Source organism: Quercus lobata, chromosome 4, assembly GCF_001633185.2.
Source record: "Quercus lobata isolate SW786 chromosome 4, ValleyOak3.0 Primary Assembly, whole genome shotgun sequence".
Taxonomy (NCBI): Eukaryota; Viridiplantae; Streptophyta; class Magnoliopsida; order Fagales; family Fagaceae; genus Quercus; species Quercus lobata.
Window position 1 is genome coordinate 73661664 of NC_044907.1, and position 14501 is coordinate 73676164.

Below are 14501 nucleotides of genomic sequence, written 5' to 3' on the forward strand. Positions count from 1 at the left end.
CATTTTGGTTTTGGTTTAGATTTATTCAGTTGAATAGATTTTGGTATGATTTGGATTGACAGAGTTGTTCTTTTCATTTTTATTTTTGGTTATTGAGAAAATAATTTCTGAGATAACTTCTCTCTATTCTTTTTCATTTAATCCTTTTTTAACTCAGAAAATAATTTCTATTCTATAATTTTTTTTATCAAAAGTATTTTTTTATTAAATTATATATATTTTTTACTATAAAAATCTATAGAAAAGCAAAACCACATCATTTTGAGACATTTTATGGAAGTTTTCTAATGAACACTAATAAAATTGAACAAAAGTAAAGTTAGAGACCTAAAATTAAATTACTTTCTTTAGTTGCATTGTTTCATCTGCATCTTTGGAAGTTGATTCATAGGATTTCAGGATTAGGTACCAACCTAATTTGAATAGGAATTAATACAAAGAAAAAGCATAATTGATGGAAGAAATTAATCATTTCATTTGTTGCTGAAATCGGTCTTTTCATGGTAAAAAAATGTTTCCAAAGTTACTGTAGAAAAAAGCATTCAGTTGTACAAGTAAGTGGACGTGTAAAATATAGGTAGCTAGTACTGGACAGAGATCTGCGTTACACATAATATAAGTCTTTTCTATACTTCATATCTTAAGCAACACATAACTTTATAGACAGATGAAGATCAAACTTATAATTAGTCATACTCAAGAATGCTTGTAGATTTTAGTTGAATTAGTATTACTAGATGATCTGAGCCTAAAGTGTACTGTCAAAAAAGAAACCAATGGATTCTAGACCAAATTGAACCTCAATCCATTGCTAGAAATGAGGTCACAATTTCAAATGTGTGTGAATGTAGGAGTATTTATCATTGAAAAAAATATTGTAGGGACACGGTTTTAGTTGACCCGATCCTCGTTAGTTAGGTCTTGGCCCAAAAGGTCCCAGACAATGAATTTTTGTAGAGTATGGGTTGAAGAACTGGGTTTCAGTTAGCTTAAACGGTTTGTTGCATAGGCTCAAGGGATACAGAAACAAGAACAAAAGGAGATAGCAGTGAAAAGAGATCCTTCTTCAATGATTAGGTCTCAAACTTGATTAATGGGTACAGATCCATGCAAATAAAGTTTCTCTACAGTGTTCTCTCCCCTCTTTTTCTCCATCTCCCGTTCCCCTCTCTTGGGGGACTTTTACATATTATATAGGCCCTCTCCTATCATCTGGGTTTTACACTTGTTGATCATCCAAACCCTCACTTGAGCACATGTCCCATCAGACACCCTTATCAATTTTTTGTGAGTTGCAGTGGCCAAAGTAGCACTGTTCAGGGGTATTCTCTTCATTAATGCGGCCAGGAGAGCAGTTGTGATACATTTAATGTGGTGGTGGCAGCCTTTACTGAGATATTTTGAGTCTCCTTCCTTTTTGCGTATTCAGGGAATGGACTACAGTGGCTGGGACGCACCTTCGATCTGGATTTTGCAGTGTCTGAGGAGGAATTCGTCCTTGGACACATTCTCTTTACCCCAGTGAGCCAAGATAAGGATTCTGGGCCATGATGTCTCCTTGGACGAACTGGTCCTTGGACGGGCCCAGGGCCCAGTCAACCTATTATCCTAGGCCGATCCCCACAAATATATATAATTTTTAATGAAGCATTATAACTAATGAAAAATAATCATAATTTTCAAAAAGAAAACTCAGATAATTTTCGCATAATATGTGTTAGGATTTTGGTGTTTAAGTCCATTAGAAGTTAGCACCAATTCTAAAAATTCAAACTTCAGTGGGCATGAACTTATGCATATGCGATCCTCACTTTCATAGAGCAGGAGGTTGAAATGGAGATGACTTTGCTGGTACTTGTAGCTTCAAGGTCCTCCATGTGCTCTGTTACATTTTTAATTAGTTGCTGATAGCATAGGTATAGCTAGTCTCAAATTTCAAAATATTGTGAAAAAGTCGGGAATTATGTGTAAATTTCAGTTATTAGCTAGTCTATTATGAATTATCCCCACTTCACTACAATTGGAATTGATGAATGATATTTTTAATCTAAGGAGTTCATGGAAAGTGTGCATAATCATGTCTTCGATTCATGATTTTAATTGAAAAAATGAGTGTGTAATAGTGTGTGTAATAAACACTACTCTCGTTGTGTAATAGTGTGTATAATAAACTATAAGGCTGTTTTTTTCACTTTAAAGGCTTTTTTTCAAGGTGATTTTTCGGTTTTGTTGGCCAAACCCTCAATATTTGGTTTCTGCAAAATTTTTCTCACTTCCTTTTCCAATTTCCTATTATAAATAACTTTTGGTAAAGTCTAAGGATCAAAATATTGTTTTACCTATTTTTTTTAAATGTGAATTTTGACAGATTCAAGATTAGATTGTATTTTCTTATTATTTCTTTTATGCATTATAAAATTTTAAGAATTAAAACCAAAGATTAATAGCTATGTCGTCAATCAAATATTTAAATTACAAGTTTGTATAGTCTTAAATTATGTACAAAAAATAAGTTTATGGATTCGAATGGTAAATAATATCCGATTTGAATGAAATTTGACATGCATGTTAAGAACAAAATGAATATACAATCCAATGGTTAAATTTAATTTCAAAATATATAATCATGTTAATTTTTTAGAAGGAGCTTGTAACTGAAGTTTGTCATTTTCATATGCCTTCACCCTTCAAGTACACACCACATAAAAGCCATTCACATTTCAACTCATCTTTTCTTTCTTTCTCATCTCCTCAATCAGATAATTAAAAATCACAACCATCTGCGCATAGATTGCAGCCTTCACTGCCAATAAAGGAGACAAGTATCATTAACTAATCTAACAATTAAAAAAAGGCTCGCACTTACAAATGGTAAAGACTTTATAGATAAGGGGAAAAAAAAGTTTGTGAAAACTTTATAGTCTAAAGTTTGAACGCAATTACACGTTTAAGCTCACTTGAAATTTTAGACAATTGTCCTAAATTTTATTCTTCCTTCCTTTTCTTAGTATTCGTGTATCTAAGTAAGAAATCTTACCTTTTGTATAAAAAATAAAATATTAAAAAACAAATAATATTTAAATGATATTCCTGTATAAAAAAGTTTATTTGTTTTGTCTTGATTCTACTCCTCCAAGCTAAAGTGAGCTTATTTTCTCAGCGTCATTGTTAGTGATCTACTTGATACTGTATTTTTTATTTTTTTGAATAATATGTACAATGCTTTTAGACAATCTTTATTAGATTAATCAAATAATTTAAAGGACATGCACTTCGAATACAAAAATGGAAAAATGGCGTACATTCAAAAGGTAAAAGAGTAAAGACCACGTTATTTCTATATTTTAAAAAAAAAAACAACTATATAAAAAAATACACTTTGGACCAATCTAGATCGTCTATATTGCACTGAAAGAAAAAGTGACCTAATAAAATGTCAGTGGCAGTTCCCCCACAATTGTTAGATGCAAAAGATCCACCATGATTATCATATAGATATTTGTCTCCTCCATCTATCGAATTGTTGGAAATTTTCAAAGGGTTCGATCATTTTCATTTGAAAGAAAATTTTAACCAGCACCTAGAATTCAAAATACCACGTCATTCCATGTCCTTGCGGAGAAAAAACTGTACAAGTCAATAAAACTGTAGAAGTCAATAAAAGAAAATTTTAACCAGCACCTAGAATTCAAAATACCACGTCATTCCATGTCCTTGCGGAGAAAAAACTATCCAAGTCAATAAAACTGTACAAGTCAATAAAATCAAACTTTTAAGTGTGAACACAAACTTCCTACCTTCCACCAATTTACACGCTTAGACCACTTTAATTTTTATCAATTTTCTAACAAGAATTGATGGTGACCTCCACATCTTTATCAGACTTTCGCCAACTAATGATTCTTGAAAATACCATTTATTTATTAACAAATGAGAATATTATACATTATTATTTTAAATTTTACACCAAAAAAAATTATATATAACCTCTCAAAACTATATTTTTGACTCCACCAGTGACTTGTCCATTTTAATTCTTAATTTTAGTACATAATAATAATATTTACTCAGCTAGATATAAAACCACTTCAATTTCAAATGGAATATTTAGGAGGTGTTTGAGAGAGGAGTTTAAGTTATATTGTTCGAGTATTTTTAATATACGTGTAGACAAAAAAGTGTGTGAAAATATGTATAATATTATTTAAAATGTGAAAAAAATTGCTAAAACTCATTTCCCAACAGGACCTTAGTGCTCCAAAGATTTTTAAAAGAATTATTTTCTTAAAAGAAAAGCAATCTAATGCAATTTTGTGGTCCTAATATTTCAAATTAATTGTCAGTTTCTAGACTCAATTACCAATTATTAAAATATTATAATTAATCTGATGACATATACAGAGGTTCCTAGAAAGTTTAAAGTATGAGAATATGTACATGCTGTACAATTTCACGTCCCCTCACACGTGACGTGAAATTAACTTTTTGTTTTTTAAATAAAAGAAAGGTGGATGACTTCTGTTGACTTGGCAGCATCTTTATATAATATTCATTCCATCCCATACCCTCCTTATAACATCATCAAAAATACTACTCCATTTTCAGAGTTTTGTTTTTGTTGAATTTGGGTATCAAATGGGGCATTCAACTTGGAAGTATCAAGTCTTCTTTTTGTTCAGTTTGATCTTGCATTCTCAACTTCCCTTTCCATCGTCTCTCTCTTCTTCCTTGTCTTCAATGCCACCATGCTCTGCTCTACTCCATTTTAGTAAGTCTTTTTCTCTTGACAAATCTGCTTCTGGCTATGATCCTTCTTATCCTAAAACAGCCAGTTGGCAGGAGGATAAGCACTGTTGCAGTTGGGATGGGGTCGAGTGTGACAAAAACACAAGCCATGTGGTTGGCCTGGACCTTACTTCCAGCTGGCTTTTTGGCCACTTTCATTCCAACAGTACCCTGTTTTTTCTGCCCAATCTCAGGAGGTTGAACCTCGCTGACAATAACTTCAATCTCTCCCGAATTCCTTCTGAGATTGGCAACTTTAAGAGTTTGACTCATCTCAACCTTTCTTTTTCCGTATTTTCTGGCCAAACCCCGTTTGAAATCTCTCAGTTGTCTTCACTGGTTTTACTTGATCTTCGTGGCAACTTGCTTCAAGGGCCATTCCCCACTCTAAATTTTACAAGTCTGCACTTTATGTTTTTCTCCAAGAACAAATTCACTGGAGAAATCCCTTCTTTTATTTGCGATGCAATTTACCTTCGAGTTCTAGACTTGTCTCATAACAACTTAAGCGGAATGATTCCTAAGTGTTTGGTAAACTCTACTGCCCTCTCGGTGTTGGATTTGCGAATGAATGGCCTTCATGGTACCATTCCTGCAATATTTGCCAAAGGAAATAATTTTAGGAATATTAACCTTAATGGCAATCAATTGGAAGGGCCATTGCCGCAATCTTTGGTCAATTGTACAGACTTGGAAGTTCTAGATCTTGGAAACAATAAGATAAATGGAGCCTTTCCTTACTGGTTGGGAAGTCTTCAGAAATTGCAAGTTCTTGTCATAAGATCAAACAGATTTCAAGGTCGTATAGGCAATCCTAAAACCAAATTTCCTTTCCCAAATTTGCGAATCATAGACATCTCTAACAATCAGTTTAATGGTCCTTTGCCAATAACATATTTTGAATATTTGAAAGCCATGATGAATGTGGATGAAAGTGGAGTTGCAAGGCCATATATGGGAGATAGTTATTATCAAGATTCATTGAATATCATGATGAAAGGGCAGTATATTGAGATGGAGAGAGTCCTAACTATCTTAACAAGCATTGATTTTTCAAACAATAGTTTTAAAGGAGAGATGCCAAAGAGAATTGGAAGGCTTAAATCACTCAAGGGGCTCAACTTTTCTCACAATAACCTTATAGGTCATATTCCACCATCAATTGGAAATTTGACCAATCTTGAATGGTTAGACCTCTCTTTCAACAAACTCGATGGGGAGATTTCTAGTCAATTGGCAGATCTAACGTGGCTTGAAGTCTTAAAGCTATCACATAACCAACTCACAGGACACATACCTTCAGGAACTCAATTCAATACATTCAACAATGATTCGTACACCGAAAATTTGGGATTGTGTGGGTTTCCATTGTCAAGAACATGCGATAACCACGAGGCAAAGCAACCACCACCATCAACCTTGCAACAAGATGAAAATTTAGAGCATGAAAATGGGTTTGGTTGGCAAGCTGTATCCATAGGTTATGCATGTGGAACAATATTCGGAATGTTAATGGGATTTTTTATGTTTAAAATTGGAAGACCAAAGTGCCTTGTGAGGATGGTCAAATTAGAGCAGCATATCATGCTCAGAAGATTGAAGAAGAACGCCCACAAACGTGATGGAAGAAGATAACTGTTTCTATGGTATGTGATGTTCTTATTTTTGAGACTTTAGAATGAATCTCTATACTTGAAAACATAAAAGTGTCTATTATTATTACCAAATTTGAATTTTTTTCTGTCCCTTTGAATTATAGTTGTGTATCTTGGATATCTTATGGATTTAACTTCTTATTCAATTTCTTTGGTGTAATTTAGATGTCATGGATAGTATGCAGCAAATGGGGCTTGAATCCTTGTATGCTATTCAAGAAGACATAATATGGATATGATAATGGCTGTTGTTTCTAGTCTTCTACAAAATGGTGCATTCTGGTGTCTTGATGTAGTCATAACTGTTGAGTTGTTCACAAGGATCATCCCTTTGTTGTGTTTCCATTTGCTATGTAGGTTTATTATTATTATTTTTTTAAAGGATAGGCGGACTTAGTCTATTGGCTTGAGTTGAGGTGACACTGTTGTGCTTGTATTTTCTATGCTTACAAAGGGTTCCTCCGTCTGGTGTAGTTCCCTTTAGGGCTCTATGTACTCTAGTTTGTATTTAATAAAATTGATTGATTCCTCAAAAAAAAAAAAAAATTGTTCATATCATAACCAATGAGTAGTTTAAAATATCAAGCGTGTGTAATGTTAATTTTGCATGTGAATATTAACCCTGCCAGTAATACTCATTAATTTACTTAATCAGTTTATACAATTCATTTTTTTGTTATTGATAATTTTAGACAATTCTATGTTAGCTTGTGGGACTATACTACTTTGTATGAATGTGTTTTTTTTTATTTATGCATAAATGATTGTTCAATAAATGCTAGTTAATTTTTTTTTTTTTATCAATGTTTACTAGGCTATGGTGGAATACCTTTAGCACTAGTAATTATCATAAACTGAGGCCCTTAGACCTTAGTGCCAGCCTGCCTGGAGATTTCCATCTGCTTTCATGAGGAGAAAAACAAGTGAGGATTCCAATGGATCTGACTTAGCCTTGGGCAGGCTAGATATGCGTTTTGTCTTAACCTTTGTAAATGATGGGTTTCATTTGGGTTCAACTTGAATGGAACATGACTTTGTAAATTATGATTCCAAATTCAATTTCTTTCCACCATCAAAGAAAAAAAATGACATTTTGATTGAACTTTGAAGAAACAGGCCTCAATCAAAAAATTACATTGAGATTGTTTACTCCTTTATTTTTTCTATCTAGTTTCTTTATCATTTGATGCCTTTTGTCACTCTCTTCTCCCTCCCTCTCTCTCTCTCTCTCAAAATTAAGAGGCTCATCCATAGTTGGATTATTAACATAGACTTTTCAATTACTCAAGTATTTATTATGTGTTAATTGATTTTTATTTTTCTAATGCAGTTAATTGTGATAGTTGGTGTTGGAGGCCCAAAATTTCCTCCACCTTGGATGGGAGGTCAATCTAGTTTTCAATATTGGACAGTAGGTTTTCATATGTATATTTTATTGATCGGATTGGTCTACTTAAGATTCATATTTTCTACTTACCTTATCAAGCATGAGTACTCACTATAGTCAGGAGCAATCTTGCAACAGTTAATTTCCTATTTCCAGTCATTCTTTTTTAATCAAATGGTTTCTTATTTTAGAAATTGATGTGTACCAAACACAAAATCTTGAATTTTTTAGAAAAATGTGTTATCATTTTGACTTTTAAAAGCTACACTACATTTGTTTGGCTGTGTACAAAATTGTTTGAGATGAGAATCACGAATGATTCGCACTGCAACATTGCACCTTACTAGTCTATGATAGTTTACTAGGTTAGCTGACCATTTAAAAGTAGGACATGTTGTCCAAAAGTTAAAATGGCTTGACATTTTAATGCCTTTGGTTAGGATCTCTGAAACGATATAGTTTGTTGATTGGATGAAGAGCTATTTTTCAATAATATAATCTAAAAGCATAGGTCTTTATTATTTTTTGTTCTTTTTCTGTTACTTAGGAATATTTGAATTATAGTGAGGATGGTTGGGCCACAACTTCATTATTGTTGGGATAGCAACTGTAGTTGCTGATATTACTGCTTTATTCCTTAAGTTTTTGGAATTGATCTTTCTATTCTTTAGGACCTCTGTCCAAGTTTTTTAGCCAATTTCGTAAAGCTCAAAATAAACTTCTAAAGTAGTTCTGAGTCACACTATTGTCAATGGAATACAAGACAAGCATTAAGAGAGAAGCTCCAATTTCAAGTCAGTCTTTTGCATGTAGAAAGGATAGGTGGAAAATGAAAATCAGCATTTAATAGTTTAACTTGCTTCTGAATTCTACAAAAGGTTATGAGCTAAGCATCTCAAACTTCATGGCATACTGTGAACTGAAGATGGGCTCTCTAAATGAATGTGCTTAGGTATATAATATCCATAGACATTTGTCCATTTAAGAACTCACCTCAATTAAACTATCTGCATACACAGCATATTTGACGAGGGAAAGAATTATACCTTCTGTAATCCAATGCAAAAGTTCCAATTTACCTATAGGCTGTAGCCAAGGTTTTTGTAATGAACTTTATCTGTGATTTAGGTTGGCACTAAATGTTGCATAACTTCTCAAGCCACCAAAAATACATGGACGTAAACATTCTTCAAAACTTAGAGAAACAAAGATTGATTGTAAGAAAACTACTAGTACTTGTCCAAATACGCTTATTCAGTGATGGGAAAAAAAAAGATTGATTATCTTGACAATAATATTTTTTTTCAAGATTCAAATAATGTGTAGTATTCTTGCATAAATACCCCAATACCACAACCACTCTCCTTGAATCTCATACTAGAGAAAGGGGAAGCTTCATGACCATGTAGATAAACAATTTGGGTTTAGGACTCATTCGATATTGTATTCAGATTAGGATTAATCTTAATTTTTTTCCCTTATAAACTGGATGTGGGTGTATTTTAAGAATTGATTTTAATAGGTGAAAAGTAATTCTTTAAAGCTTTTTGTTTCACCATTTTTTTTTTTTTTTTCGCTGGGGTTTGTGGGGCAGGGGGTGTTGAGGAGTTGTGGACTAAGAATCTTTCTTAACATCATTCAAACTAGTTCGAGGGAGTTCACAAACAATAAAGTTGACTAAACATGCCTGAGAGAAATTCATTTGTTATTAAGGTCTTCTCAAAACCTTGAAAACAATATGTCACAAGGTACACCCCAATTCTGGTTTTAAACTACGCAGGTCATTCACTTACTCCAAAAGCCCAAATTCACTTTATAAAAAACTTTTCATTACATATTAAAAGACAAAAAAGGCTTTTAAAAACTGTTAGCCCAAATTCACTTCATAAAAACTTTTCATTACATATTAAATGATAAAAAAGCTTTTAAAAACTGTTTTTATATATATATATATATATAAATATATATATATATATATATATATCATTCATCGAACCTTGTAATTATAACTTTGATTGACTACTTACCGACCCATGGAAATCAGAAACATATTACTACCACATCTTGAAGCAGAGTTTGGGTGTAGATTCACACTACCTTATAGGAAGATTTCATGTTAAATAAGAAGTGAAAAGAAAATTGTACTTGAGACAAGCCTGTGTACTGGGGAAGCAATTTTCTTGATTTTTAATGAAAATGATTATTTATCCAAAAAAAAGGGGATTATCTGTTCTCATAGAAGCTAAATGGCTGGTAGTAAATGGGAACTCAATTCCTATTAACCATGACTTTTGGCTTATTGTAATAACTGATTTTTTTTTTCTCGTTCTATGATTCAGAAGATGAATCCTTCTTGTCCTTTATTAGAACAAGCTCCATCCTTTAGGTTCTTTTTTTTTTTTTATCTTTTTATTTTTTAATTGTGTTAAATAGATGCCTATAGTTTTTATTCTTAGGTACAATGTCCATTTTCTATAGATAAGACAAAGTAACATTTGATTTTTTTTTTTTCACTTTACATTTCATTCTAAACACAGACTATTAGCTCTATGCAGTTGTGACAAGTGCATCAAGTATGAAAAAAATACCTATCATGTATTCTCACCTCCTTGCATATAACACGCCTCATGCTCTTTTAATTCAGTTCCAATATAATTTTGAAAGGAGGTCATGCCTTTATCATGAAAGGAATTGCAATGTCATAGATCTTCACTGCTATGTCTTAGCCTGCTCAAATTTATTGATAGCTTTATGCATTATCTGACATATGAGGTTGCTATTTCCTATCCTCTAGCAAAATTTGTTTTCCACTCTTTGTGAAGATATTTCCCTATTGCTAAGGCTTAGTAATCAGACCCTTTGTCTCATAGAATGCTTTCTTTTCTACATATACTGTTGTTTATCAACAAAGCTCAAGTGCTACTCCAATTTTCTTTTAAAAGAAAGTAGGGGAAAGAAGTTGGATGGAGAGATCTAATTGAAAAGTTGAGAACAATGAACAAGGAAAATGTGAGAAAGCTCCTAATCAACATGTTGAGCCCAAGAAAACTTGTGAAGATTCAACTCAATGGGTTCTCTTTCCATGAGTTCTCTTTGGGGTTTATTCTTAGTAGTTAGTTTTTTCAAATGCAGTAATTGATACAGCAGCTCAATTTTTTATATCATCTTCCATTGACATTCTTAAGCTAGACGAATCTTCTGTTGGTTTAATTGGGAACTCAAGAAGTCCATCAAGGGCACTTAATTAGCTCCAGAATTCTACAGTCCTGATTCCATTCTATAAGTGACACATACACCTCTCTCTCTCTCTCTCTCTCTCTCTCTCTCTCTCTCTCTGTTTGTGTGTCTCTTTAATCTTTCACAGTTTTTGAATCAAATTCAAAAGATAATTCAATGCTAGGAGGCAAGGTTGAGTAGAGTTGCAAAACAGAGCCATACTTGATTCATCTTTGCACAGTGAGGTTGGAAAATACAAATAATTGAGTTTTTTCTAATGAACAATAAATGAATATGTTCATGTATAATAAGATTGGAGGACAAAGATTTGTCAGAATTATATTTTCTGTGTATAGAACTTTTACATTGGTCTGAATATATAGATGCTGTTACAATGAACCTAGACAAAAATATTAACAGCCTAATCCCATAATTGCAGCTAGACAGAATAGTAACAGCTACCAAATCCCATAATTACAGCTGATTGGAAACCCCTTAACTGAGCTGATTGGGAATCCCTTAATTGAGCTGAATACTCCCCTTCAAGGTGGAGTGTGTACACGAGTAATGTCCAGCTTGCTGATAAGACGATGAAAAGAATCCTTACCCAAAGGCTTGGTAAAAATGTCAGCAATTTGGTCACGGGATTGAATATGACAAGGTTGGACCAATTTGGATTGGATTTTCTATGTATAGAACTTTTACATTGGTCTAAATGTATAGATGCTGTTACAATGGACCTAGACAAAAAAAATTAATAGCTGCCAAATCCCATTATTACTGCTGATTGAAAACCCCTTAAGCTGATTAGGAATCCCTTAATTGTCTCTTATAGTTCAACACACCATATATGTTGGGTTTGTAATTTGAATATTGTTGTTCACTTGTTTGTATCTAGGATATGTGATTCCGTAAATATCCTTAACAAACATGAAAATCTTGTTAGTTGGTATAGATTTTTATTATTGTTGTGGTACTAGGTATTATAGTCCCTGATAATGTTATGGGTATAAACCAATGGTTCTAATGAGTTTGCTTTTCATTGTTCCTATCTTCATTACATAAAGTAAAGGTTGGATTGCTGAAATTTCTAATAGGTTATAGAACTTACGAATTTATTAATCGTTGCACGACATTTCCTTCTTGTGAAGTTGCTTTTTCTTTTTCCAAATCATAACATGGGAAAAAATGGGCTTTACTACTTCAGATTTTCTGATGAGTTAGTGACGAGCTAGTAAGCTAATATTCACCAAGTCCTGATGGGCTCAGAATTTTTATAATTTAAACAACATCCTCATTGGCATTATATCTTTCTTCCTTTTTCTATGATTAATAGCCTATTGGTATTTCTTTCAAAATTATCTTGGAAATCTCTCTATCAGTATGCTGTTATTTCTCAATGGGTAATAATTTTTTGTAAATTTATTCCTCCTAGACATCTCACTCAAATCTTTCTTGTTCCTTTTTTTTTTTTTTTGGGCGGGGGTGACTACTGAATTTCTAGTTTGGTATGAAAAAATAAATATAATGTACAAGATGGGATGTGCTCAATAGGAATTGGAAGCTCCAGTAAAATTGCAGTGGAGATGGTTTGGTGCTTAATTTGGAAGGCAAAGGTCCCTAATAAAGTTAAGATGTTTGCATGGAGAGCATGTCATAACATTCTACCTGCATGTGCCAATCTAGTGAATAGAAGGGTTCTAACATAGTCATGATGTCCAAGCTGCAAATTAAATGAGGATTACATGATGCATGTATTATGGAATTGTGAAGAGGCACAAAGAATTTGGTGCTGCAGAAAAGAGGTAATTAGAGCATGAATTCCTAGACTTTGTTAGAATATTTTGGCCTGTATTGGAGGAGGGCTGTGACAAAACTATGGAGCAATTCCTGATACTGTCCTGGATGATTTGGAAGGCAAGGAATAAGTGGGTCTTTGAGCAGTCTACAAGACAGCCAAGTGTCATAGCAGGTGAGGCTATAGAATTTTGGCAGGAATTTCAAGCAGTCTGCAACTCAAGTAGTTCAACAACTCAAGCTGTAACAGGCCAATGTATTAATCTCACACTGCATTGGAATCCTCTCTATAAACCTATGTACAAGGAATATTTTGATGCTGCAGTTTTTGAGGATTTACATAGAACAGGAGCAGGAGTCATAATCCGGAATGAACAAGGATTGCTCGTTGCAGCAATGAGCCGAAAAGGAAGACCAGTTATGGAGAGCTTTGTGGCAGAACCTGACGCTGTAGTCCAAACCATTCAGTTTGCTAGTGATGTTGGCATACAGAGGGGACAAGTTTTAGTGGGGGATTATCGCAAAACTTCAGGAACACGGAAACTATGAGTTTTGGTGGGCTAACGTTGTGAAGGAAGCTAAATTTCATCTGCAATGTTAACATGTTCAGCAATGGGAAATTAGTTTTACTAGATACTCATTTTGGCAAGATGTGCACATAATATTGAAGATTATGTAACTTGGATAGAAGAGGCCCCATTATTTTTGTTTGAACGGTTGAACAATGATGTACTGGGTTTGAATGTTTCAACATGCCACTTGTTTGGTTTTCCAAGGAAAAAATGGAAGCATAAATGGAAGCATATCACATTAATTCTACTTATACAGGGGACCAAAACATTTTTTTTGCCCCCAACTTGTTCATTCTTACAATCGAAGTGGGGGGCTTCAAGCTTGCTACAACTAAATTTACAGAACCATGAACTATATATAGCTCATAATCCAATAACACAAGACATACTGAATACATTTATCTTTTTTTATTTTGCATAAATGACTGTTCAATAAATGCCAATTAAAATTTTTTATCAATGTTCACTAGGCTATGGTGGCATAGCTTTAGCACTAGTAATTATCATAGACTGAAGCCCTTAGACCTTAGTGTTCGTTGCCTATAGACTTCCTTCTATTTTCTTGAGGAGAAAAACAAGTGATGCTTCCAATGGATACAACAAATGTACCGACTTAGCATTGTGAAGGCTAGATATGCATTTTGTCTTATTCTTTGTAAATGATGGGTTTCATTTGGGTTCAACTTCTATGGAGCATGACTTTGAAGAAATATGCCTACATCAAAAAATTACATTGAGATTGTTTTCTTCTCTGTTGTTTCCATCTAGTTTCTTTAACATTGGATGCCTTTTGTCACTCTCTTCTCCCTCTCTAAAAGACCGAATGGCTCTACACACTTAACAAACTTTAACTAAGAACACTGGTACTTGGGAGCTTTTCTCTCTTCTCTCTATTAGAAATCTTTAGATTTAAAACAAAAGAAAACCACAATGAGTATACACTATACAATATACATATATTATAAGCCCCATCCCAAGACATATTATAAGAGAGCATTATAGAAGCCAGTTATCATGACTTTTAAGTGAAGTTTGTGATGTGCCTTTATTTTAGACCCAATTTCCCTCTCCCTTGTGGGTGTGTTTGTT

At 33.4% G+C, this 14501-nt stretch overlaps 1 protein-coding gene across 1 annotated transcript; it reads left to right on the plus strand.

The window, feature by feature from the left end:
- The first annotated feature begins 5229 nt into the window (after window positions 1–5229).
- On the plus strand, window positions 5230–6766 carry LOC115987525 (receptor-like protein 33). Its single transcript, XM_031111100.1, has one exon. The coding sequence runs from the start codon at window positions 5299–5301 to the stop codon at window positions 6418–6420; it is 1122 nt and encodes a 373-aa protein (XP_030966960.1). The 5' UTR covers window positions 5230–5298; the 3' UTR covers window positions 6421–6766.
- The last annotated feature ends 7735 nt before the right edge of the window (window positions 6767–14501 follow it).